Source organism: Molossus molossus, unplaced genomic scaffold (assembly GCF_014108415.1).
Source record: "Molossus molossus isolate mMolMol1 unplaced genomic scaffold, mMolMol1.p scaffold_m16_p_7, whole genome shotgun sequence".
In the NCBI taxonomy this organism is placed as follows: Eukaryota; Metazoa; Chordata; class Mammalia; order Chiroptera; family Molossidae; genus Molossus; species Molossus molossus.
The window spans coordinates 102,206,777-102,233,287 of NW_023425401.1; the positions used below are offsets into that span (position 1 = coordinate 102,206,777).

Consider the following 26,511-nt stretch of genomic DNA (forward strand, 5'->3'; position numbering starts at 1 on the left):
TGGGACTACCCCATTCCTCAGACTGTTATGTTCATTATATTCCACAAATAAGTGAGATCATATGATACTTGTCTTTCTCTGTTTGGCTTGTTTCGCTTAGGACAATACTTTCCAGGTCCCTCCATGTTGTCTCAAAAGATAAGAGATCTTTCTTTCTTACAGCTGCATAGTACTCCATTGTGTATATATACCATAGCTTTTTTATCCATTTGTCTACTGATGGACATTTGGGCTGTTTTGAGATCTTAGCTATTGTAAATAGTACTGCTACGAACATGGGGGTACATAAATTCTTTCTGATCGGTGTTTCAGGCTTCTTAGGGTATATTCCTAGAAGTGGGATCACTGGGTCCAATGGCAGTTCAATTTTTAATTTTTTGAGGTAATACCATATTGTTGACCATAGTGGCTGCACCAGTCTGCATTCCCACCAGCAGTGTACTAGAGTCCCCTTTTCTCCACAGCCTCGTAAATCCTACTTTCTTCATTAAATTCTTTTGACTACTTTCTCTCACTATCCTCTTCTCCTGTAAACATGGTAATATTCTTTCTTATCACATAGTTTAAAATACTATGTCATAAATTATAGATTTTAATTATATACTGTTTTTAAATTGTTTGACATTGTCTCATTGTTAACACTACTTTTCTAAATGGAAGTCATGTACTTCTAGATCTGATATCACCTAATAAAGTAATGAGCACAAGGCGGGGACTCTAAATGATCTGTTGCTTAATTTATTTTAAGACTGGTCCTGAAACAGTCTATGCCAGCTTTTATTCCATGTATCTGTACCAAATACATGTTAAATATCTGACTGGTATAATAAAATAAGTTATCTAAAAAGTTCCTTTTTAACAATCCAATGTTTTGGAAAAATTGAAAATAAACCAAAGATCCAAAAGAAACCAGCTCAAATAGCATGTCACTGAACAGAAGTCAAATCATACCCAATAGAATCAGAGGGAGGTGCAGAAGGGGATGATCCAGGTGTAAGGGTAGTCTCTGCCAAGGAGGCCTCCTCCTGTGGTATTGGGTGGTGTTCAAAAAACTTGGAGACAAACAGCAAACTGTGAGGCAAAAACAAAAACAAAACAAAACAAACCTAACTTGTGCAAAACCCAGAAGCTTCATATATCAATACATTACAGAGTTAACAAAAATATCTGAGTTGATCAAATTCCATTTTTAGAAATGATTGTTAAATTCAATTAGTGCGTTTTGGTCTGAAGGCTTATTTTTAAAAATTATATTGTATTTTCAAGGGCAAGCTCAGAATCTAAAACTAATTGTTCTATATAGCAAATTCCTACATATCAGAAGGGAAAAATCATGCTTTATGGTTAAGGAATTAGAAGAAAATGTAACTATTGCAAAGTTAGATTACATTATTATAATATACTTTAAAATACAAAGTTATATTCTACTTGCTCAACTGATCAAGAAAAGTATAAGACCTTAACAGCAGCAGCAAGAACACACAAAAAGATTAAAATAGACTTAATCTAATCTGTTAGAGACACTCTAGCATAAAAAGCAAATAGAAATTTTAGAAAAAGATACACTAGGTACAAAGATTTTATATCTTACTTTTAAATAAACTGAGGGTGCAGGTGGGGATAAAGAAGGAAGAGAGAAGGAAGGAGGGAGGGGGGGAGAGAGAGAAAGAGAGAGAGAAACATAATTTACAAAACAGCTGACAGAATCAGATCCCTTCATCTTTCATCTGAAGTCCAAAAATATAATAGTTAACTTAATTGAAATAATACCTGATCTCCTCCCAAAAACAATCTAAAAGTGATTTCTATGGGCAAGGAACTTTTATTAATTGAAAGAGAATATAAAATATAAATGAAATATGTAGCTGAACCAGAAGTACAATTTTGGAGTAAAGTATAGGCTATACTACATATTACTCTAGACACACTTAAAAAAAATTCCCTATAACAACTCTACTGGACAGAAAATTCCCACAGACTCTAAGACATAGTTTTACATTCAGGAAAATTAAATGTAAAATGGTAGAGAGATCTCTTTTGATTACTTACTCAAGTTGGTCATAATTAACACACATCAGTGGAACCTCTGTACTACAACGCTGGTGAAATTTATAACCACATGTTTGACAGCGGAAACCCTGGAAAAGCAGCTTTCGACAAAAGTCACAAAATGCTAAGGTGAAAAAAGTTTTCCGTACCTGCAAAGTAAAACATCATAGAGGATTTCAAAACTTGCAAGAATCTTTTTAGAAATCAACTTACTTACTCTTTTGTAAAAAATAACAAATCTTTTATATGTTGATATCATGAGAACTGCCTTCCTTACACACTAAGATACTAAAATGAAAACCAGTGGATTCAAGATAGTAGATAGATTAATATGTATTATCTTCCACCCAATCTTCAATTTAAAAACTCAGAAGTCTTGATGGGAAATGAATAAAAGACTCAAAGCTAATTTCAAGCTTGACTACATTAAAATAAAAGTAGAGATTTGATAAGAGGAAGGAATAGAAGTGAAACAAAAGGGTATAATTTAATAACTGTACAAAGAAAGGAGTTAAGAGAGGCTTGCTAGTGTTAAGAGAATAAGAAACAAATATGCTAGTAATAAAGTCACAAATGTATCCAATAGAGGAGCCACAAACCGCACCCCTCCAAAACCCCTACAATGGAGGAGGGAAGGAAGAGGAAAGGCTATAATGCCACGAATAAGCTAATTCCCAATAAAATCAGTAATCAGTAAATGATGTTAAAGGAAACTATATAAACTTGAGTAAAATGTAAATATACTCTGGTTAAATGTAAAAACAATTATTTATAATGATAAAAGAAAAAGCTATTTGTGACTTTATGAAAATCAAAACAACTCCACCTAAACTTACAAACTAGGATAAGGAACAGGAAAATCACGTAAGAGACAGTAAGAATGAATTTTAACAAGTTATTTTGTTGGAGGAGAAGAACACCTAAATGTATGTGTGACCACTCCTCAATGTGAAACTTCAAAGACATGTTAAAACTCCACATGAGAGGCAAATGATCTTCAACACTGATTTTCAACCTTTTTCATCTCATGGCACCCATAAACTAATTACTAAAATTCTATAGCACACCAAAAACGTATTTTGGCAAGCTGGCAAAAAATAGGTATAATTTTGATTAATTCGCACCGGACTGCTATTGTTATGTTGGCTGTTGTCATTTTTTTATTTGACTATCTAAGGAGAAAGAGGTCAGTGCCCCTGACCAAATAGTTAGGTATCACATGCTTTAACAGTTCTGTGGCACACCATCACCAGCGTGTCTTGCATACCAGTTGAAAATCGCTGATCTACAAGGGTCACATAAACAGAACTGTGCTAGGAAGGCTCTATCTTTTTTGTTAATCCTCACTCAAGGATTTTTTTTTCCATTGATTTTTAGAGAGAGTGGAAGTAGAAGAGAGGGAGAGATGGGGGAGAAAGAGGGAGGGGCGGAAGGGAGAGGGGGGGAAAGAAAAGGGGGATGAGACAGAGAGAGAGAAAAATCGATGTGAGAGAGACACATTGGTTGCTTCCTGCTCGCACCCCAACTAGGGTGGGGGATGGAACCTGCAACCCAGGTATGTGCCCTTGACTAGGAATTGAACCTGCGACCTTTCTGTTTGAGGGCCCACACTCTAACCAATGAACAACACCGGCCAGGGAGCTATCTTTTTTTTAAGGGAGCTCTACCCTTACAACTACCAAAGCTAGAAATTGTTTGAAAAGTACTCATTTTGTGTAAATAATATGCAGAAAACATAAGAGGGATAAACAAATACCAAAATGTTAACAATGGCTATTTCAGACTGGTGAGAGCATGGGTAACTTCTACTTTGTCCTCTGTTCTTTGCTGCGTATTTTCAGACAGTTTTAATAAAAAAATGAAAGTAAAGAATATATTTTACATTATGATCCAGGACACATCTGTATTCACATAACAATACTTACCAACTATATATAATGTACGTGAGAATTCTCTATTCTATTACATGTAAATGCTTTTCATGAACCATTAATCTCAATACCCACAAATTCTTCTCAATAAACACATCTCTAACAAGATAAAAACTTATTTAAAAATGTTTCCTTGAGTCCTGGCCAGTTTGGTTCAGTTGTTAGAGCATCGGCCTGCAAACTGAAGGGTCGTAAGATCGATTCCAGCCAAGGTCACGTACCTGGGTTGCAGGTTCAATCCCAGGCCCTTGTGCGGGAGGCAACCAATTGATGTGTGTTTCTCTCATGTCGATGCTTCTCTCTCCCTCTCCCTCCTTCCCTTCCACTCTATCTAAAAATCAATGGAAAAATATCTTATGGTGAGGATTTAAAAAAAAAAATGTTTCATCAAGAAAATGGTATCTTGGCATATCATCCATTCTGGCTTTTGAAATCATTTAGGTAGTTTTGAAAATGGCTCTTGTTTTCTTCTTTTTTTTTCTAGTATCATTTTGTAGGGGTTTTAAAAAGGCAACCACTTGTTTTTAGCTTTGTTTCTTTTCCATTTGTCTCTGGATATACAAGACATTAGAAGATCTTTAACATTTATGTTACCACTATTTGCCAAAGTTAAGAATATTTTATACTGCTGGCATAATTTCAGGAAACAGAGCACAAAAAAATACAGAATGTTTGCACAGGAATAAGCATTTTATAGTCATCTGATCCTCTTGGTTAACCACTCTTACCTTCACTCTCCTGATAATCTGTATCATGAAACCCTAATTTCTCTTCCTGAATGTATTTACTCAATTGCAGTCTTTCTTCCTGACACTGACTTATACTTGAAAACTATGTGTAACTGGTTGTTGGTATATGTAAAGGAGAAAAAAAAAAAAAGGAGAGAGAGACAAGAAAAGGTGAGAAAGAAGAGAAGCAAAGAGGAAGAAATACCTGAGAGGAGAAAACATGGGTATGAACTTTAGTATTAACTGCAAGTAACATATACAGGGTGGGCAAAAGTAGGTTTACAGTTGTGAGTACGTGAAAGTTTATTCCTGTATTATTGATTAATTATTGTATTATTTTCCATATGAACAACTTGTAAACCCACTTTTGCCTCTGTACTTGTATTTGTGAGTATACCTTTGTCAATAAAGGTGAGCACAGAAAGGTACATCTTTTCTTTTGGGTCACAATTTAGGCGTATTCTGAATTTGAGCACATCAAGACATGGATGGTAAATGAATGGGAGGCATAGACCAGGCAATTCGCAAGCATTAATTTTTAAGGCATGGGCTGTCTGAAAGAAGACATCAACCCGCGTGCCTATAGAAAATGGGAAGGGCGCCCTGGCCGGTTTGGCTCAGCGGTTAGAGCGTTGGCCTGTGGTCCGGAGAGACCCGGGTTCGGTTCCCGCTAAGGGCACATACCTTGGTTGCAGTTTGTCCCCAGCCCTGGTTGGGTCGTGTGGGTGGCAACCACTCGATGTGTCGCTCTCACGTCAATGTTTCTCTCTCTCTCTCTCCCTCTCACTCTATCTGAACAAAATATCGAAAAATGTCCTCAGGTGAGGATAAAAAAAAAAAAAAAAAAAAAAAGAAAAAAAAAAAGAAAATGGGAAGGGCTAGACAAATGACATCTATTTCAAATCCTGTTTCCCTACTTTCCCTGCCCCCCTTCACCCCACCAGTTCTCAAGGACTCCTGGGAGGTAGGCAAGTACTGAAGGAATATCTTTTATAACAGACTCTATGAAACCATAAGGCATCAGCAGCATTCCCTAAGTAGCCAGCAAAATCCAGCAGAGACCCAAAGAGAGTACAGGCTTTTACTCTTGCCTCTATATGACACGCAGAACCATTGTTCTCAAATGCATATCTAGTCGGCTGGTGTGGATCAGTGGATTGAGCATCATCCTATGTACTGAGAGGTCTGGGTTCGATTCCCAGTCAGGGCACATGCCTGGGTTACGGGCTCAATCCCCAGTAGGGGTGTGCAGAAGGCAGCCAATGGATGTTTCTCTCTCACAATGATGTTTCTATTTCTCTCTCCCTTCCTCTCTTTAAAAAAGTCAATAAAAACATATATTTCTTTTCTTTTTTAAAAATATTTTTTCTTTATTGATTTGAGAAAGAGAGGAAGGGAGAGGGAGAAATAGAAATATCTATGAGAGAGAACATCAATCGGCCACCTCCTGCATGCCCCTCATTGGGGATCGGGCCCATAACCTGGGCATGTGCCCTGACCAGGAACTGAACCGGCAACCTCCTGGTGCATGGGTCGATGCTCAACCACTGAGGCACTCCCACGAGGCATGAATAAAAACATATTTACAAAATGTATATCTAATCCCACTTCTCCCCTGTTTACAATCATTAAGTTTCCAATTGTTTTACAGAAAAGTCCAAATGTTTAATATGGTTTACAAGGACTCTAATGAGCTTGATTCTACTTATTCTACCCATAACTCTTGCTATTCTGTACCATCCATTCTGAACATTTTTTTTTTTCCTCACCCGAGGATATTTTTCCATTTTTTGTTCAGATAGAGCGGGAGGGAGAGAGAGGAAGAGAGAGAGAGAGAAACATCGACATGAAGGGACACATCGAGTGGCTGCCACCCGCACGACCAACCAGGGCCGGGGACAAACTGCAACCGAGGTACGCGCCCTTAGCGGAAACCGAACCTGGGTCTCTCCAGACCGCAGGCCGACGCTCTAACCGCTGAGCCAAACCGGCCAGGGCTGTTCTGAACATTTTTTAAAAACTGAAAAGGTAACATGCCTTCTTGCTGTCTACTGTCTTGAGCACTCTTCCCTTCACTCTTCATCTGCTATTCCCTCACCCATTAGACCTGAGCTTAGATATTCTTCATTTGGGAAACCTCCTGACTCCTCCAAGGCCAGGTTAGGAGTCTCTACTCTGTATCCATAGCACTTTATCCATACACAGTAATTATAAGTGTTCATGACATTTTCTTAAGTTATCTGTCTCTCTACTCAAAGACCAGGATATTGTTTTTCTTATTCATTGTTATATTCCCAGATCAGACACAGTGTTGGCAAATGGGAGGTTTTCAATAAACATTTACTGGAAGGTCTCCAACTGTGCTGAAAGGATTCCCACACTCTGGAACTAACCTGCAGTTTGCTTTCATTACATTCTTATGGCAAAGACCTTCCTGAGGCACTATTTTAATACAATTTTCTGATTAGCACCTTATGTCTTCTTTCACTTCCCCAATCCAATTTCTAGCTAAATATAGTAATTTAAAAAAAACAGTAGTCTCTATAAAATGTAAGCTCAACTGTTTTTTGAATTCCTAAAAACTTACCACTTGCAATTCTACATTGAGTTAAAAAAACTCAATAGTAATGAACTTCCTAGTTCATCATTATAAAACTATTTGCTACATAGTAAATCTGATTGATATTAGGTGTATTTTACACTGTCCAAAAGATGACATAATTATTGAAACACCTGATTTCATTATTCATCACTAATTGAGCCCAGAAAGCACAAACTCCCAAGGGAATCGTCTCATCACTTGTCTGCTTTAAGAGCCCAGCTGTACTAATCACCAAGGTACATGGGAAAACATTTGACATCAAAATGGAAGCAATACTATCCATCTAGAAAAAAATAAACTACGGTTAAAATTTCATACATACAGATAAGTAAGACATCCATTCCTATCTTATAGATCATCATAATCCTAGCTTTGTCTATCCTTTTGGAGGACAGTTTTTCAACCTCTGGGCACTGTGTCCTTATCTGAAAGGTAGAGAAGTCTAACTTTTCAAGCTTTAAGCTGGTGACACTTAGCTTAGGCTAGGTTCTACCAAAGGCAAAAACTAAAGGTTTCATCAAGGAGAGTTTCAATGTCTTCTTTCCTCAAGGAGAGCTGTTCTACTTCCATTAACCTATCCTTCAGAAAAATTTACACAAGTATGTCAAGATGTATGAAGAAAGATTCTGTTTAGGTCTGTATATAATAGATTTAAAAAATACGCACCTAAATGTCTATTACTAGATAGATGGTTAAATATACTAAATTTATACTTTTTTTTTTTTAACCTCACCCAAGGACATTTTTCCATTTTTTGTTCAGATATAGTGGGAGAGAGAGAGAGGAAGAGAGAGAGAGAGAGAGAGAAACATCGACATGAAAGGAACACATGGAGTGGTTGCCACCCACACAACCCAACCAGGGCCAGGGACAAACTGCAACTGAGGTACGTGCCCCTAGCAGGAACCGAACCTAGGTCTCTCTGGACCGCAGGCCGATGCTCTAACTGCTGAGCCAAACTGGCCAGGGCTAAATTTATACTATTCTTACAGACTATTATGCAATCATTATAAAAATAAAACTAGGTGTACTAACATAAAAATATGTCCATGATGTATTGTTGAAATTTTTTTTTAAGGTAAAGAATATCACAAAGAATAAGACTCAAATTTTAGTTTAAGAAAAGGAAAGAAATAGAAAATAATGAAAAAAGGGGGCAAGAGAAACAAAAGAGAAATGAGAAAATCTTAGGCTCACAGGTATAAGCATATATGTTTGTATATATAAAAAGAATTTTGAAGACTACACAATAATCGATTAATACTATTTTATATCTGGAAAGGTATTTTCACTTGATATCTTTTTTGTACCATTCAAATTTTCTTTTAATAATAGGCATGCATTGTTTTAAATTTAGAGGTATAATGATTAAAGTGAAACTCTTTAAAATCAAGTTTTTTAAAGAACAGATCTGACTGTTAACTTAGGTAAAGAATCAATCCCTAAATTATTCACCCATATTTCATATTTCCTAAATTAAAATTCACTCACAAGAACATAAACATTTTTAACATTTCAAAAAAAAATGTAAAAGGTACATACAAAGTTGTGTGTTGTAAGTGGAACATTCTCCAATACTTCTACATGCAATTCCTCTCCAGTAAGCCAGGAAATATCAGTGTCCCAGCCAATTGGCTTCTTCTCTCTAAAAAGTGTAGACACAAGCCTTTCTTGGTTATCACACCTAAAAATCTTCATATACCTCATGCTGAAGACATGAAAACTGGTTATTGAGGGGCTAGTAATGGTGAGGGAGGTTTGGCTCCCTGGTCTTCCATCGTTAGAAATTTAAATGGCAATAAATTAATTTTTAAGTTTACCCCAAATAAATGTATCACTCTTGGACAAACAGCAGGGTAAAGAGATGTACTCTTTTCTTCAAGTCAGCTCCAGAAAAGACCTACAACAGCAGAAAATGGATTGTTCCTAGCATCCAAAAAAAAAAAAAAAAAAAAATTTTATAGGTACGGATATATCTATCCAAAGAAAAAGAGTACTCAAGGGACAATATGCCCCAAAAAAGATAATTTTAAAAACAGAACTCAATATTGGGAGGTGGGGGGTATCTTGGCATAATTTTAAATGCTTTCTGAAGAAAAATAGTTCAATATAAAAGTTAATTCGATACAGCTTTTGTGAAACTACGAGTCTGTATTAAAAATAGGAGCCACTATTCAAATAAGTCACATTCTAAACGGTTCAAAATTTTAAGAATCACATATTCCAAATAAAATCATTTGATTAGAGTAACACACTATTGTCACACACAAAATTATCTAATGTTAACTCCTCAAAGGGCCCACAAGATTTCTTTAGGCTAAACTTAAAAAAAAGTTAATATTGTTTTCTAAAAATGATCTTCAATTCCCTAGGTTTAGGTAAAGATTCTAGAAAAATCCCCAAAGTTTAATGTCTGCGTTTTATTTTTCTTTTTTTAAACACAATTTCATATCACATACAAACCATACCCATCCTGAATTCTGTACACAGCACAGCACTCGGGGATCAGACCTCTCATTGTCAGCGCTTTCTTTAGACTGTCGCGGACTGTGACTCCACACCTTGCAGGTATCTACAGTGTCATAAATGCATGATATGAGGTAAAGAAAATAAATTATGTTTTTCACATCATTAAAAAAGATAACTTACCTTCATAATATAATACCTTTAATGTCACATGAATTACTATGTCAGATACATTATTTCTATAGCTAACTTAACATTAAAGGAAAATTATAAAAAATATCTATTATTATTCACCAACTTAAAATAAGTTTTAGTTTATTAAAATTATAAATTAAAAAAAATTATTTTTATTTATTTATTTCAGATAGAGGAGGAGGGAGGAAGAGAAATATCGATGTGAAAGAGACACATGACCCCGACCAAGGCCACGAAACCAAGTATGTGCCCTTGACCGGAATCAAACTCAAGACTCTTTGGTCCGCATGCCAACGCTCTAACTGCTGAGCCAAACCGGCTAGGGCAAAATTATAAAGTATTTTAAACATATAAAAGAGAATAGAAAATATAACAGATTCCTATTGTACCTACCACTGAGGAACAATTGATGTCAACATTTAAAGCAAAATCAGCTTTGATTTAACATTGTTCAAAGCTAAAAATACTGTGTAATCCTTCAATCACATTGACAGTCCTTAAGAGAGGTATTACTGATTCTAAACATAGGAGAAAAAAATATTTGTCTTAATGTGTATAATTGATATTTGTTGTTTAGTTGCCTAGCACTCCTATTTCCTCAGGGAACCTGCCCTTGCCTAAAAATTCCAGTACGAGAGGCTCTCAATCAAGGGTCACTACTTTTCTGACATAAGCTGGCTAATCAGTGTCCCATTTCCCTGGCAACAGCAATTGATCCAGGACCAGATTTATGACCTCAACACTACAGGAGTTCTTCACTAAACTGATAGATGGTCTCTGGTTGAGAGACGTTCCTCTTTCTACTCTAGTGACAGTGCGCTAGTGACAGTGTGCCAAGCCGACAGAAATCTGGAGCCCCCAGTGGCCACCTTTTCCACTGCAATAAGAAAATCTGGAAGCGGAATGAAGCTAACCTGGGGAGAAGTAGAAAAGACACTGGGAGTGGAGAGGGAAGGGCCACTAGAAAGAGAGATAAAAAGACTTTTTCTGTATATTTGAAGTCACCCCTTTTTCTGTATATTTGAAGTCACCCCTTTTCCCCATGCCCCCACCCTTGGTGAATCTGAATAATGTATAACTGAGAGAGAACTGACAAACACAATGTGGACGCAAGTGGAGCAGCAGGAGTGCAAGTTGGGCAGTTTTAATGATGGGGGGGGGGAGGGCAGGGAGCGGAGGCAGAGGGAATACGTTAGTTAATAACAATAAAATGAAAGGTTCCATTCTTTTAAATCACTAAAGTACTTAGCAAATAAAGTTTCCAAAGAAACTGGAAATATTTATGCTAGAGGGGCAAAATAGAGTAAGGGTAGAACATAAGGCAGCTGAATTTAAATAGTATAGAGAAAGGGGAAGAATCCAGAAAACCAAATTAGGAGCTATGATTAGAAAAAAGTAGGATGCCAAATTGAGCTCAACTTTCAGGACATTATGTTAAGTGAAATAAACCAATTTAAAAAAGACAAATACTGTATAAGTCCACTTATACAAGGTACCTAGAGTAGTCACATTCATAGAGACGGAAAATAGAATGATGGTTGCCAGGGTCTGGGGAAGGGGAGATGGGGAGTTGTTCAATGGATATAGAGTTTCCATTTTGCAAGATGAAGAGAGTTCTGGAGATTGGTTGCACAATAATGTGATATATTTGACACAGCTAACTACATTTAAAGTTTTGCAATTTTGTAAAAAGTGAAACATACATGTAGCATATGATCCAGCCATTTTGCTCCTATTTACCCAAGAGAAAAGAAAGCATATGCCAATGGAAAGATTTGTACAAAGATGTTCTTAGTTGCTTTATTTGTAATAGTCCAAAACTGAGCATAACCTAAATGTCCACCAATAGGTGAATGGTTAAACAAATTGTAGTCTATTACTACAAAAGAATGCACTACTGACACAACTGTAGTTTACCAGTATAGTGGTGTACTGTACTGTACAAAAATAGGTTTGCCTGGATCAAAGAGAGAAATTTACATTTGTAATTCTGATAGGTAACTTTCAAAATTTGCTTCATAGGTCTAGCTTAATTTTACACTGCTACCAGCAATGTATGAGATGCCTGTTTACCATTACCTCATCAGTGGAGTGTGTCAGTCTTTTGGACTTTTGCCAATATCATAACTGAAGACTATCTTGGCAGATTTGAGTTTGTTTTTCTCAAGTGAGGTTGAACACCACCTTTTCTTATGTTTGAAGGCCACTTATATTTATATTTTTATGAACTGTATTTCTTGTCCTTTGCCCATTGTTTTATTGAGCTGTTGGTCTTGATCTCAGTTTTTCAGAAGCACTCTATATAATACATGCCTGTTACATGAGTTGCAAATAGTTTTTCCAAGTTTGCATTTGTCTTTTGACTGCTTATAATGTGTTTGTTTTGCCATCTAAAAAGGCTCTTAGGCCTGGCTGGTGTGGCTTAGTGATTGAGCACCAACCCATGCACCAGGAGGTCGCCGGATCGATTCCCGGTCAGGACACATGCCTAGGTTGTCGGCCAAATCCCCAGTGTGGGACATGAAGGAGGCAGCCAATCGGTGTTCTCTCTCATCAATGTTTCTGTCTCTCTCACCCTCTCCTTTCCTCGCTCTCTCTAAAATCAGTAAAGAAAAAAAATTTGTAAGTAAATAAATGAAAAGGCTCTTAGTCTTATGTAGTTGAATTTACTATTTTTTCAAATAGTTTCCAGATTTTGCATCATAGTTATAAACGCCTTCTTCACTTGAGGTTATAAAAGTTTGCTTTGCTGTCTTTTAGTTATTTTATGGTTTGTCCCTTCTTTTGACATTTAAATCTTTGATCTATTTGTAGTTTACCCTAGTATATAGTATGAGATATGAATGATCCCCCCCCCCTATTTTTCTGGATTGGATCCAGTTGTCCCAACATTTATTATTTAAAAGTTAATCTTTACCTTATTTCAGATGCTTCCTTTATTTCATTCTAATTTCCTTTATGTGTTGGCATCTTTTTTGGTCTTTTCTGTTCAATAGATCTGTAGTCTATTGAACAGGCACTGTTATGAAGGAGTAAATAGTACAAAATACACACACACACATATATATATATACACACACACACATATATATACACACACACACACACACATAGATAGATAGATATCTCAACCTACAGCAGTGGAATGAAGGAGTGATTGATGACTTTCCCTTGGTGATAGAGTGCAAAACCAATTTTTTGCCTTCTGATGAAATATACATACACCTTGGAATCAACCTATGTAGAATATCATGAGGGAGCATAGCTATATTTGAAAATGGCATTGCAGAATTGCATGAGGGAAATTATCAAAGGAACTGAGCCATAGATAGTCCCAGTTCATTGAATGCCTTGTATGCCATATGGAATTTGAATTTTGCCTGATAAATAATGGGACAATTTTCAGCAGACTAATGAAATGTGAGATTATGTTTGGAGGTTCTAAATCTGAGTTCAGTGGGCTCCTCGGCAATCCACGCATGGATTTCAGATTCCATGACCCTCACCCACCCACCACCAGATTTTATGTCAGAGAGTATCTGAGTTTTTCACCAGATTCTTAGAAGTCTGACACATACAAAAGTTAAGAATACCTTCTTTAGAAAGATATTTATGATAACATGGGATAGGATAGATGGGGTTTAAAACTAAAGATAGAGTTGCCAATCAAGAAGTTTTTGCATTAGAGGAGACAGAATATGAGTAGCAGAAGGAAAGTGAGCATTCCCTTCAGTTCATTATTTCTGGAAGGTATGGCTAATTCGCAATAGTTATGTTCTGTAAAATTGTTGCGAGCACTGAATTAGTGAATACTGAACCATTATTTCTAGGGTAAAAACAGGATTACTATTATATAAATGAGCCAAAGATTGTCTCTGTATATTGACCCTTAGGTTGTTTATATTTTTTTAGTCTGCTGGGGCCCATTAGCTTAAAAGCCCGCTGGCATAGGACAATTGTTTACAATATGCCTAGAACAAGAAGGTACAGTGTCACCTTGTTCAACCTCAGCTACAAAGGTGTGCACTGGGCTCACTGCTCTGCACATTTTCGCAAAAGCATCGCAAGTACTGGTTTTGGGGTTGCAAATACATTTTAGCAAGTGGATAAATTGCAAATGCAGAATGCACAAATAAAGAGGATTAACTATAGCAATCCAGTCTCATGAACACTTCCAATGATGAGCCTACTCCTTCATGAGAAACTTTTCCCTTGCTGGATATTTTCTTTGGTGAAGTACCTGTTCAAATCTTTTGCCCATTTTTAAATGGAGTTATTTTCTTGTTATTGAATTCTAAAAGCTCTTTATATATTCTGAATACAAGTTCTTGATCAGATACATGTTTTGCAAAGATTAATAGTCTGTGGCTTCTCATTTTATTCTCTTAACACTATATTTTGAAGAGAAGTTTTTAATTTTGATGAAGTCCAATTTATCAGTAAAGTAGTCCCACCTTCTCCATGGTTCACTTTCTGAGGTTTTAATTACCCATGGTCAACTGTGGTCCAAAAATATTAAATGAAAAATTCCAGAAATAAACAATTCAAAAGCTTGAATGAGAAATGGTTCTGAGCATGATAAAATCTTGTGCAATCCCACTCTGTCCCACTAGGGACATTCATTATCCCTTTGTCCAGTGTATCCTCACTATATACACTACCCACCTGTTACTTAGGCATCTTGGTTATCAGACTGTTAATGGTCCCACTATCCCAGTACTTGTGTCCAAGTAACCCTTATAGTACATTCCCTACAGCGTATAGTCTAACACTGTCACAATGTCATTCAGCTCACATGATCTCATCATGTAGATATTGTATAAATTCACATCATCACAAGAAGGGTGAATAGAGTACAATAAGATACTTTCAGAGAGAGAGACTACATTCAAATAACTTTTATTACAGTATATTGTTATAATTGTTCTATTTTATTATAAATTATAATTGTTAATCTCTTACTGTGTCTAATTTATAAATTAAACTTCATCAACAACCACTGGGAGTCTTGGAATATATGCCCCTTGGATAAGAGGGATGACTGTCCATTATGGATTATGCTTTTTGCATCAAATTTAAGAAATTACTGCCAAATTTGAGGCCACAAAGATTTTATCTTATGTTTTCTTCTACAAATTTTGTCATTTTAGGTTTAATTCTTAATTTTCATTCTTTCCTGTGTTTAATTTCCTTCTTAAAGAAAATTTTTGCGCCCTGGCCAGTTTGCTCAGTGGTTAGAGCGTCAGCCTGTGGTCCAGAGAGACCCAGGTTCAGTTCCCGCTAAGGGCGCATACCTCGGTTGCAGTTTGTCCCCAGCCCTGGATAGGTCATGTGGGTGGCAACCACTCAATGTGTCCCTTTCATGTCGATGTTTCTCTCTCTCTCTCTCTTCCTTTCTCTCCCTTCCACTCTGTCTGAATAAAAAATGGAAAAATGTCCTTGGGTAAGGATAAAAAAAAAAAAAAAGAAATTTTTGGTAGCTCCTTCAAGCAGAACCTGGGAGAGGTAAACTCCTTATCCAGAAAGGCCTTTATAGTACCTTCACTCATAGTACCATGCTAGCTAAACTTACAGTTTAGCTGAGTGATTTAAAGGCATCTCTTAGCACTTTGTCTATATTATTCTATTGTCTTCTGGTTTCTATAGCTGCTATTAAGAAATTTTCTTGACAATCTAATTGAAATTCTTTTTTTTTTAAATTCCTCATCTGAGGATATTTTTCCATTTATTATCAGACAGAGAGGGAGGGAGGGAGGGAGGGAGGGAGGGAGGGAGGGAGGGAGGGGAAGAGAGATAGACAGAGAGATACATTGAATGTGATAGAGCCACTGGTTGCCTTCCGCACAACCCAACAAGGGCTGGGGACAAACCACAACTGAGGTACGTGCCCTTGACCAGAATCGAACCCGCAACTCATTGGTCTGCGGACTGATGCTCTAACTGCTGAGCCAAACCGGCCAGGGCTTCATTATCTACTTTTTATCTTATCCACTAAAATTTTCAAAATAAATTTTCATAAAGCATTTCAACACAGCTCTGTAGTATTGCTGTAACTATCTTGACATATTGAAATTTTATTTAAAGTGCTACTTCCTCAAATCAGCATCAATACTATGTTCAATAGTTTCCCCTCCCCTAGAGACAACTGTTTCATATTTCTAGTTTTCCTTTATTATGTTGTTTGAATTTTTCTAACTCTATTATAAAAATTTTCAAACATACAGAACATTAGAAGAAATGGTACAATTAACACTAAAATTCTTTATACTTAGATTCAAAATTATTTTTTCATATTCGTTTTATTTCTCCTCACATTTTGTTTCTCATCATACTAACTGACAATAATATCTAAATTGACTGAGAGAAGTCAGAATAGTAGTTACTCTTGAGGGTGGGTATTGAATTGGGGAGGGGATACAGGAGAATCCTTTCAAGCACTAGAAATGTTCTATATCTTAATCTGCATGACAGTTACATTTGTAGAAAGTCACTGAACTATACACTTGAGTTATATTTCAAAAAAGAGGGAGAGTTTCAGGCATGATGATAATGCACCCCTAAATATTTACACATGTGCTTCCTAAGAATAAAGACATTTTCCCATATAACAACTATTATCACACTTTAAAAATTAATAATTCCATAGTAACAGTCAATATTAAAAAATTTCCAAGTCTCAAGAATGCCTTTTACAGTTCTTCCCCCTCTAGTCCCAAACCAGTATCACACACTATATTTAGTTATGTCTCTTTAGTATTACTTAGTGTAGAATAACTCCCAACCTTTTTTTTTTTTTTTATCCTCACCCGAGGATATTTTTCCATTTTTTGTACAGATAGAGTGAGAGAGGAAGGGAGAGAGAGAGAGAAACATCGACGTGAAGGGACACATCAAGTGGCTGCCACCCGCACGACCAACCAGGGCCGGGGACAAACTGCAACCAAAGTACGTGCCCTTAGCGGGAACCGAACCCGGGTCTCTCCAGACCGCAGGCCGACGCTCTAACCGCTGAGCCAAACTGGCCAGGGCTCCCAACCTTTTTTTAAAAACTTTTTGATTCCAGAGAGACAGGGAGGGGGAGAGAGAGAGAGAGAGAGAGAGAGAGAGAGATACACTGACTGGTTGATTGGCTGCCTCCCCTAAGCACCCTGACTGGGGATCAAACCAGCAACCTAGGTATGTGCCCTGACCAAGAATAGAACCTGAGTCCTCTGGTGTACAGGACAATGCTCCAACCAAGTGAGTCACACCAGCCAGGACAATCCCCAACCTCCATGATACTGAGGTGGTTTGTCTTAGACCAGCGGTTCTCAACCTGTGGGTCGTGACCCCTTTGAGGGTCGAATGACCCTTTCACAAGGGTCGCCTAAGACATAACAGTAGCAAAATTACAGTTAGGAAGTCACAACAAAAATAATTTTATGGCTGGGGGTCACCACAACATGAGGAACTGTATTAAAGGGTCACAGCATTAGGAAGGTTGAGAACCACTGCCTTAGAATAAGGGTTAACGGTAAGTCCCAGGGTCTCTCCAAGAACTAAAACTCAGCTTCAGATGATCTCACTCACTGGTTGGATTGAGGTGACTGGACTTGGTTTGTCCCTCCAGCTGCCTGGCAGAAATTCTCCTGTATAGGAAGTTAATATCACATTAAACTGCTGTCTTAGAGGATGTTCACATTCTGATTTTACGTGTTTCCTCATGGTGCTTCTCTCCCCGTGTTTCTTATAAAATGAAAGGTGCAGAAACTTGACATTCAACTTGTAATCATTTTTAGCAAGAATACTTCATAGATGATAACTGTCACCCACTAACTTTTCTTTCCCTCCCACCCCCTCTCCCTTTTCTTTTTTAAATTGAACTTATTGGGGTGACATTGGTTAATAATCAGTATATTGTATTGTGTTCATACCCCAAATCAAGTCTCCTTCCATTACCATTTATCCCCCCATTACTCTCTTCTACCTCCCCCTACCCCCCTTTCCCTCTAGTAATCACCATACTATTGTCTGTGTCTATGAGCTTTTTTGTTTTTGCTTAATCCCTTCACCTTTTCCACCCAGCCACCCAAAAGCCCCTACCCTCTGAAAGCTGTCAGTCTGTTCTCTGTATCTATGAGTCTGCTTCTATTTTATTTGTTAGTTTATTTTGTTCATTAGTTCCACATATAAGTGAAATCGCATGGTACTTGTCTTTCTCTGACTGGCTTATTTCACTTAGCATAATATTCTCCAGGTCCATTCAAGCTGTTGCAAAAGGTAAAATTTCCTTCTTTTTAAAATTTGAAGACCACCTGAGCGTTTTATTTTGTTCCCTCTTAGGAGTCGAATCCAGCTATTTCTAAATCTTCAAACTCACTAAGGGTAGACTGTTTTCTAGTATACTTTATAAATTGGGATTTTGAGCATGTCAGGGAGGGCAGTCTCTCTGTGAATTCCAGGAGATCTAAATGGGCCAGGGAGGGTTTGCATTTGCTTTTGTTCTGTGCTTGCGTGCAATTACCCTTCTAGGACCAGCAGTTATGTTAGTATCTTGGGTTCAGGGAACCAAACACTATGATGAGACCAGGTCTATAGTTAAGAGTACACAAGGTAATCTTTAACCTTTATCTGGAGCCCTGGCAAAGACAGGTAAGTTTCACTGAAGGTAAAGCTCTTCAAGGCTCAGCTTTATGTAAAGATGTGAGTCCCAACTATGTCTGTGACACTGGCCGAAGACCTAGCCTTGTGTTCCCACACACTGACTTTCAGATTCCTTTGTTGCACAGGGTGAAAAATGGACTTCACTGGAGGTCACTATAGTACAGATGGGCAAACTCTTTCCATGAAGAACAAGCATTACTACTGATGCTGTCTGAGAAAACTACTTTGACTTTAGTTGTATTTGGAAATCAAATGGTTTGGGTTAATATCAAAGATAACCATATACATTATAAAAAGTAGTGATTTATATAGGTGCATTATTTACTAAGTCTACTGACAGTACTTGTTGCACTTGAGGATTACAAACTATCCAAAATAATTTTGCAGACTTCTTTGCTCTAAATGTTAACTTACAGAGCACTCTGTTCCAACTGTGATACTAATGACAACAATCAAAAGTTATGTAAACAAGAGAAAAAAATAAATCCAAATAGAGATTTTTCAAGGGTGAAGAATGAATTTTACCCAATAGATGTTAGACAACAAGCAAGCACTAATCTTAAAATTACGACTGATTCTGAACTGTTACATAGACTTGAGGAATATGGTTCAAATTTGATAGGTAGGTTTAAATGTCAAAACTGACACTAAAAACAATACTATCTGTTACAGTTAAGAAACACAGACTTTGACACCAAATAATTGTTTTTTTCCTCCTTTGTTTGAAATAGATGCTTCAATTGCATGATCACTGGAATGAAGTAATAATATATTTCATTTTCAACAACTGGTCTTTCTGAAAAATACAAAGAAAAGGCAGCAATGGTATTAAAAGTAGACTCACCACTGTCCTCTGTTTGTTGGGCAGGAAGACTCTAACAATAGGTTTTTGTGGTGACTTAGGGTTGCTCCGTGACACATCTGTGGGATTTTGAAAAACTGAAAGAGATGAAGGTAGCACTGAAAGGCTAGAAGAGGAAGAAGATGTAACGGTGTCCGTTGATGCAGAGCTAGAAACAGAAAAATCAGTTCCATTCCCCAGGGATTCCAATAACTGTTGTTCTCTTTGTTGGAGGGCATCTAGCTTGCTGGTGTATTCTTCATAGGCCTATAAAACAAAGTAGACTTACATTGAATCTGTAATGTAAGTAGACTTACACTTTTCCTGACAGTAACAAAAGGAAATATAAAATTTAAGTTCTTGTTTATAATCTCTTTATAATTTAGCTAACAGGGTTTTAAATTATAAGTCAGAAAATAAGAACTGGAAGTACTATATGAATACTTTTACATTTAAATTGGTAAATCTTTTGTTATAAGATACTACATTACATTGAGAAACTGATACGCACATAAAAGAGACATCTAGAATATCCACGAGGATTAAAGAAGATAGTATAAAATACTATACTACATCAAGGACAAGTACCCTCTTCATTAAAATAGTTTTCTCCTAAAAGAGTTGTAGGCACACAAAGTTTTCACACTCCTCTCCCCCAGCTCAAAGAATAGACAAACAAGTTGAAAAGGAGATGAGGTATTATTACATCTGTAAAAAAAAAACAAAAACCAAAAAAAGACTGAGGTACACGGTGCCAGACTTTACCATTACCACGAAAACCTCCTCAATATGGCTCAGAAGATATATAACTACCATAATTCTTTCTGAAATAGTTATAAGTTCAAATGCTTTATTCTTCTCACTATGTATCTCTAATGACCTCTTTCCTCGTCAAATACTGCTTAGAAAATAAAATTTTATTTGAAAAGGTGGCTTCGCACTGCAGTCAAGAAATCTGGGTTGCCTTGGCTGGTTTGACTCAGAGGTTAGAGCGTCAGCTCGGACCAATGAGTAGCAGGTTCAATTCCAGTCAAGGGCACGTACCTCGGTTGTGGTTTGTCCCTGGCCCTGGTGGGGTCATGCAGGAGGCAACCAGTCGATGTGTCACTCTCACATCAATGTTTCTCTCTCTTCTTCCCTCCCACTCTATCTGATGATAAATGAAAAAATATCCTCAGGTGAGGATTAAAAAAAAAAAAAAATTCTGGGACAACTGTCCATTTTGACTAAGGCTATAAGGTCAAATGACCACATACATCATTTCTAAAAGTAAAAAGAATCTTGAAAACAGAATGAAATTGAAAATAAAGAGATGGAATAAACTGAAATACACACGTCTATGGTTGTTTAAGGCAGCGGTAATCACCTTCCCCCACACCATTTCTCCTAACACCCCAAACAGATGCAGTACTGCAAACATTTATGAAAGACTATAGGGAGAATAAGAGATTTAGAGGTGGCAGTTCTCATCTTTCAGTGAGTTCATTATTAAGCTGCTGAGAAGCAGATGAATGTATTTTATTTGTGTAAGTGCTGTATGTAAAAAATAAACAAAGAACATTCTCTTTTTAAAAAAACTTTTCCCCTTTATTGATTTTAGAGAGAGAGGAAGCGAGAGGGAAAGAGACAGAAACATTGATGAGAGAGAACATCATTTGGCCACCTCCTGCATGCTCCCCTCTGGGGATTGGGCCCACAACCTGGGCATGTGTGCTGACCGGGAATCAAACCAGTGACCTCCTGGTGCATGGGTTGATGCTCAACCACTGAGCCATATCGGCAAGACAACAAAGAACATTCTTGATATAAGATTAAAGAGCCCTGGACAGTTTTGCTCAGTGGTTAGAGTGTCAGCCTGTGGACCAGAGAGTCCTGGATTCGGTTCCCACTAAGGGCACATACCTCAGTTGCAGTTTGGCCCTGGCCTGGGTTGGGGTTGTGTGGGTGGCGACCAGTTGATGTGTCGCTCTCATATTGATGTTTCTTCCTCTCTCTCTTCCCCCCCTTCCCTCCTGCTCTATCTGAAGATGAATGCAATAAATAAATAAATAAATAAATAAATAAATAAATAAATATTTTAAAAAAAGAATGAAGAAGGAAGGAGGTCTTAAAAAGTTAGCATTTAGGTGTATAGAGTAAGTGGGAAGAAGAGTATAAGATAAATTGTGTAACAAAGTAAGGATGTAGGAAATTTTAAGACATAGAGGAAAAACTATAGACTAGTAGAGCTGAATGTCATACAATACCTGTAAGGGATCAATGTATATTTGTAGAATTTAAACGAAGACTAGGAACACAGGAACACAAACAATAAGACTGAAAAAGTGTCTAAACGACCAGATTACAGAGAATATATGTATCATGCTATGAAGACTAAACTTTACTATACAAGCAAGGAAGAATTATCAAAGGTAAAAGAAAATGAAGAAAATACCACAATGAACTACTGAGTTAAATAGCCTTCTTCTTTACAACCTATTAGGTGCCCTATCCTGATCCTGAAAAGTTTCATAGCATTCCAGGGAATAAGACCCAAATCATTTCAAAATTTTCTGAGCTATAGTTCTATATAAATTTCAGTTCCAAAAGCTAATTATTTAATGGCTACTCTTTCAATATGCTCCACTTATTGGGCCTTCAATAAATATATATTGAGCATACATGTGCCTGGCACCGTTTGGGGCTCAAACTACAAAAATAAAGACCAATGCAATTCCTACCCTTTGCAGATTGTAAACGTGCAGTCTGGGAGACAAAAGTTCCTCCTTGCATAGATCAAATATTCTTATTTATTGGGCAGCATATTCACTATACAAAATCAGCCTCAGGAAAAGTAATAAATGTAAACAATAAAATTTCTGAATGTTATTTATCAAACTGTCATCTTTAACGTTTGAAAATACAGTTCCCTACATTGTGGGTTACAAACTATTATTTCACTGCATTTATCAGTACCTCTTCTTTTTCTTACGTATAAAACATTTACTTATTCTACTCCTCTCCACTGTCACAGCTGCAATCTACCAAGGCCTACCTTGTTTTGTACCTGGCTTGGCTCATTTCACCCCATTATCCTGGCTGCATTCCATGTGGATGTTGATTACTCTCTTAACACTCTTGCCTTAAAGTTCTTTATACCTCGTATCTCTACAGGCATTTATTCCCATACCAACTTCGAGATCCAGACCTATACTATCCAGTTCTTTACAAAAGAATTCCAGTGATGTTGAGATCTCAACTTGGAACCTCCCACACAGCTATGCACACACACTTCTCCCTCCCACCTTCTTAAGCTTCCATCTCACTACCACATTAATGTGTCGAAGGTCAACAATAATCCCTTAAAGTTTATCAGATTTAGGTCTTTGTTGTCTTACTTCCCCTAAGTAATAGCAACTTACTATTTCAACAATGCCACTGGTAACATCTTAAGATTCTCTGGCTAATTCTCATTCTTTTTTTTAACCAATTTGCTTGTTAAATACCAATCTTGGGTAAATCCTAACACTCAATTATTCCCTTCTTTCTCTCAGGTTACCAAATATTGGAGGAGAAAATAAAAATAAAATAAAATAAAATAAAAACTAGACTAATTAGTTCCATTATCAATTCACAAAAATTAGTGCTTCAAACTGCCTAGAAAATGTTAATTATTTTTAATATCATATTAAATTTTTTTTTTATCCTCACCCGAGGACACTTTTTGATATTTTGTTCAGATAGAGTGGGGTGGGGGGGGAGAGAGAGAGAGAGAGAAACATCAACATAAAAGGGACACATCGAGTGGTTGCCACCCACATGACCCAACCAGGGCCGGGGACAAACTGCAACCAAGGTACGTGCCCTTAGCGGGAACTGAACCCGGATCTCTCTGGACCGCAGGCCGACGCTCTAACCGCTGAGCCAAACCGGCCAGGGCTCATATTAAATTCTTTACAACAGTTATTTCAACCTTTTCCATACTTTTCTGGCTCCTAACTTCATTCCCCTTCCCTACAATATTTAATTCACTCAGAATATAGCAATACCTTCAAATTTACTCTGAAGATCAAAGCCATTAAATAAAAGCTTCCTCTGCCACTCTTCCAAGCCATTCTCCACATTTTTCCTCTTTTCTCAATATAGTACCAGCACCGGGTGTTTACAGCCTCTGCTATGGTGGCCTTGGTATATCATGATCCCCATTTTCTCTTATTTCGTCCAACTTTCCCTTTTCCTCTGTTTTCTTACCCTACAAATATGAGCAAGTCCTCCTATATCACTGAACTGCTACCACCATCAACAAAATTCCTTTGGTTCAAGATGTTGCAGATTCCAGATACTTCTTCAGGAGACAGCTTTTCCAAAACCCCATTCCTTCTTATCAAAATCCTACTCATTTTTCAAAGTTTAATTCAAAGCTCTCCATGGTAAAAATTTAAAAAAAGGAGTTAGTCTTTCTCTTCAGCTTCTTTAGAGTATCACCACATTCTTCTTTATATGACTATTTTCGCCTCATTTGTAAAATATTTTGAGGATTAAATGAGATAATGTAAGTAACAAAATTATTAGAGCCTACCACATAGCAAAAACCAAATAAATATTTTTATTAGTTGCAATAAGTAGTACTAGTAATTCTTGTTATGGTTATTACTGTTATTACCATATTGCTTAGCTGAATTCTTGGCATGACTCTATTAAACTGTAAGTTGAGGGCACAAGTCATGTCATTTATTTTTGACCTAAAAAAAATAATCAAAAACACTTAATATTATTAAGATGACTCCTCAAATTGATCTACAGATTCAATACAATCCTTATCTAAATCTCAGTTGGCTTCTTTACAAAAATGGACAAACTGATCTTAAAATTCACATGGAAGGGCAAAGGACTCAGAATAACCAAAGCAATTTTGAGAAAGGGCAAAGTTAGAGGATTTACATTTCTTGATTTCAAAAGTTATTATAAAACTATAGTAATCGAGACTTGTGGTACTGGAATAAGGATACGCATATAGAACAACAAAAGAGAATCAAGAGTCCAGAAATAAAGTCCTAAATTTATGGTCAATTGATTTTCTATTATTTTTGCTTCTTTTTTTTTTTTTTAATCCTCACTTAAGGATATATTTCTTTTTTTTCCTTGAGAGAGAGGGAGGAATGGAGGTAGAAGAAGAGGGAAAAGAAAAGAGAGAGAGACAGACAGACAGACAGAGAGACAGAGAGATTGATCAGTTGCCTCCCATATGCATCCCAATCTGAGACCAAACCCGCAACCTAGGTACATGCACTGATGGAGAATCGAACCTGTGCCTTTTGGTGCACGGGACAATGCTCCAGGCAACTGAGTCATGCCAGCCAGGGCTCCTTTGCTTCTTTAGTACAGCCATGAAACAAAAACAGATTGCTATGTCTTCTCCTATATCTGATTGTTAGTTATCGTTTTATTCTATTTTCTGCACTGTTCCTGAGTACCTTTTGACCATTTCTGTTGTTATCAGTTCTGTTAAAAGCCTTCTTCAAATATCTGGTTATTCTTAGATGCTCATTCATATTTAAGAATAAAGACTCTAGCATGGCCGGTGTGGCTCAGTGGTTGAGGGTCAACCCATGCACCAAGAGGTCACCGGTTCGATTTTAGGTTGTGGGCCCAATCCCCAGTGCAAGGCATGCAGGAGGCAGCCAATGTTCTCTCTCATCAATTTTTCTCTCTCTCTCTCCTTCTCCTTTCCTTTCTTTCTAAAATCAATAAAGAAAGAAAGAGTTGAAGACTCTTAACTCTTTAATGCACTCCCTATAAAATCCCAGTGTACTTGCAGAAATAAAAAAGTCCATCCTAAAATTCATATGGAATCTCAAGGGATCCAAAATAGCAATCACAATCTTGAAAAGAGAACAAAGTTGCCCTGGCCAGTGTGGCTGAGTTGGTTGAGCATCACCCCATGTACCAAAAGGTCACCAGTTCAATTCCTGGGCAGGGCACTAATGGGCTGCAGATTATATCCCCAGTAGGAGGCAGGCAGGAGGCAGCCAATCAAAGTTTCTCTTTCACATCAATGTTTCTCTCTCTCTCCCTCTCTCTTCCTTTCTCTCTAAAATCAATAAAAACATATTTAAAAAAGAAGAGGAAAAAGAACAAAGTTGGAGGTCTCATATTTCCTGATTCAAAACTTGGCTTTTATTACAGTAATCAAATCAGTGTGGTAATGGCATAAAATAAGACATATAGAACAATGGAATAGAGAGCTCAGAAATAAATTCTTACATATATGGTCAAATGACTTTAGACAAGGGCATTTATCAAAATTTCCATTCAAGGGAAAGGTCTTTTCAACAAATGGTACTGGGAAAACTGGATACACAATGCAAAAGTTGGACCCCTTACATCATATACAAAAATTAACTCAACATGGATCAAAGACCTAAACATAAGAACAAAAACTATAAAACTCTTAGAAGAAAACACAGGGAAAAGCTTCACGACATTGAATTTGGCAATGACTTCTTAGATGTGACACCAAAGGCATAGGCAATAAGAGGAAAAATAGGTAAGTTAGATTCATCAAAATAAAAAAACGTTTGTGTATCAAAGGACAGTATCAACAGAGTGAAGGGGGAACCCACAGAACAGAAGAAAATATTTGCAAATTATCTATCTGATTAGAATTGATATTCAGGATATCTATTCAGAATATTTTATAAAGAACTCCTACAACTCAACAACACAAACACAAACAACCCAATTAAAAAATGGGCAAAAGGCCTGGCCAGTGTGGCTCAGTGGTTGAGAGTTGACCCATGCACCAAGAGGTCGCCAGTTCAATTCCCAGTCAGGGCACGTGCCCAGGTTGTAGGCCACAACCCCAATGAGGGGCATGCAGGAGGCGGCTAAGCAATGTTCTGTCTCACTGATGTTTCTTTCTCTCTCTCATCGATATTTCTATCTCTCCCTCTCCCTTCCTCTCTCTAAAATCAATAAAGAATTAAAATCTATAAAAAATGGGCAAAAGGCTCAAATAAACGTTTCTCCACAGAAAAATACAAATGGCCAATAACCACATGAAAAGATGCTCAACAT

At 37.1% G+C, this 26,511-nt stretch overlaps 1 protein-coding gene across 5 annotated transcripts in view; it reads right to left on the minus strand.

The window, feature by feature from the left end:
* BRAF (B-Raf proto-oncogene, serine/threonine kinase) overlaps window positions 1-26,511 on the minus strand; it is a 150,661-nt gene that overhangs the window by 71,019 nt on the left and 53,131 nt on the right. For all 5 annotated transcript variants that reach the window (XM_036246205.1, XM_036246201.1, XM_036246204.1 and 2 more), the window contains exons 3-7: window positions 19,459-19,722; window positions 9,779-9,882; window positions 8,853-8,955; window positions 2,050-2,198; window positions 952-1,071 (exon numbers count right to left, since the gene is read on the minus strand). In XM_036246205.1, coding sequence (XP_036102098.1) covers window positions 952-1,071; window positions 2,050-2,198; window positions 8,853-8,955; window positions 9,779-9,882; window positions 19,459-19,722 — 740 coding nt within the window. The remainder of the gene's footprint in view (window positions 1-951; window positions 1,072-2,049; window positions 2,199-8,852; window positions 8,956-9,778; window positions 9,883-19,458; window positions 19,723-26,511) is intronic.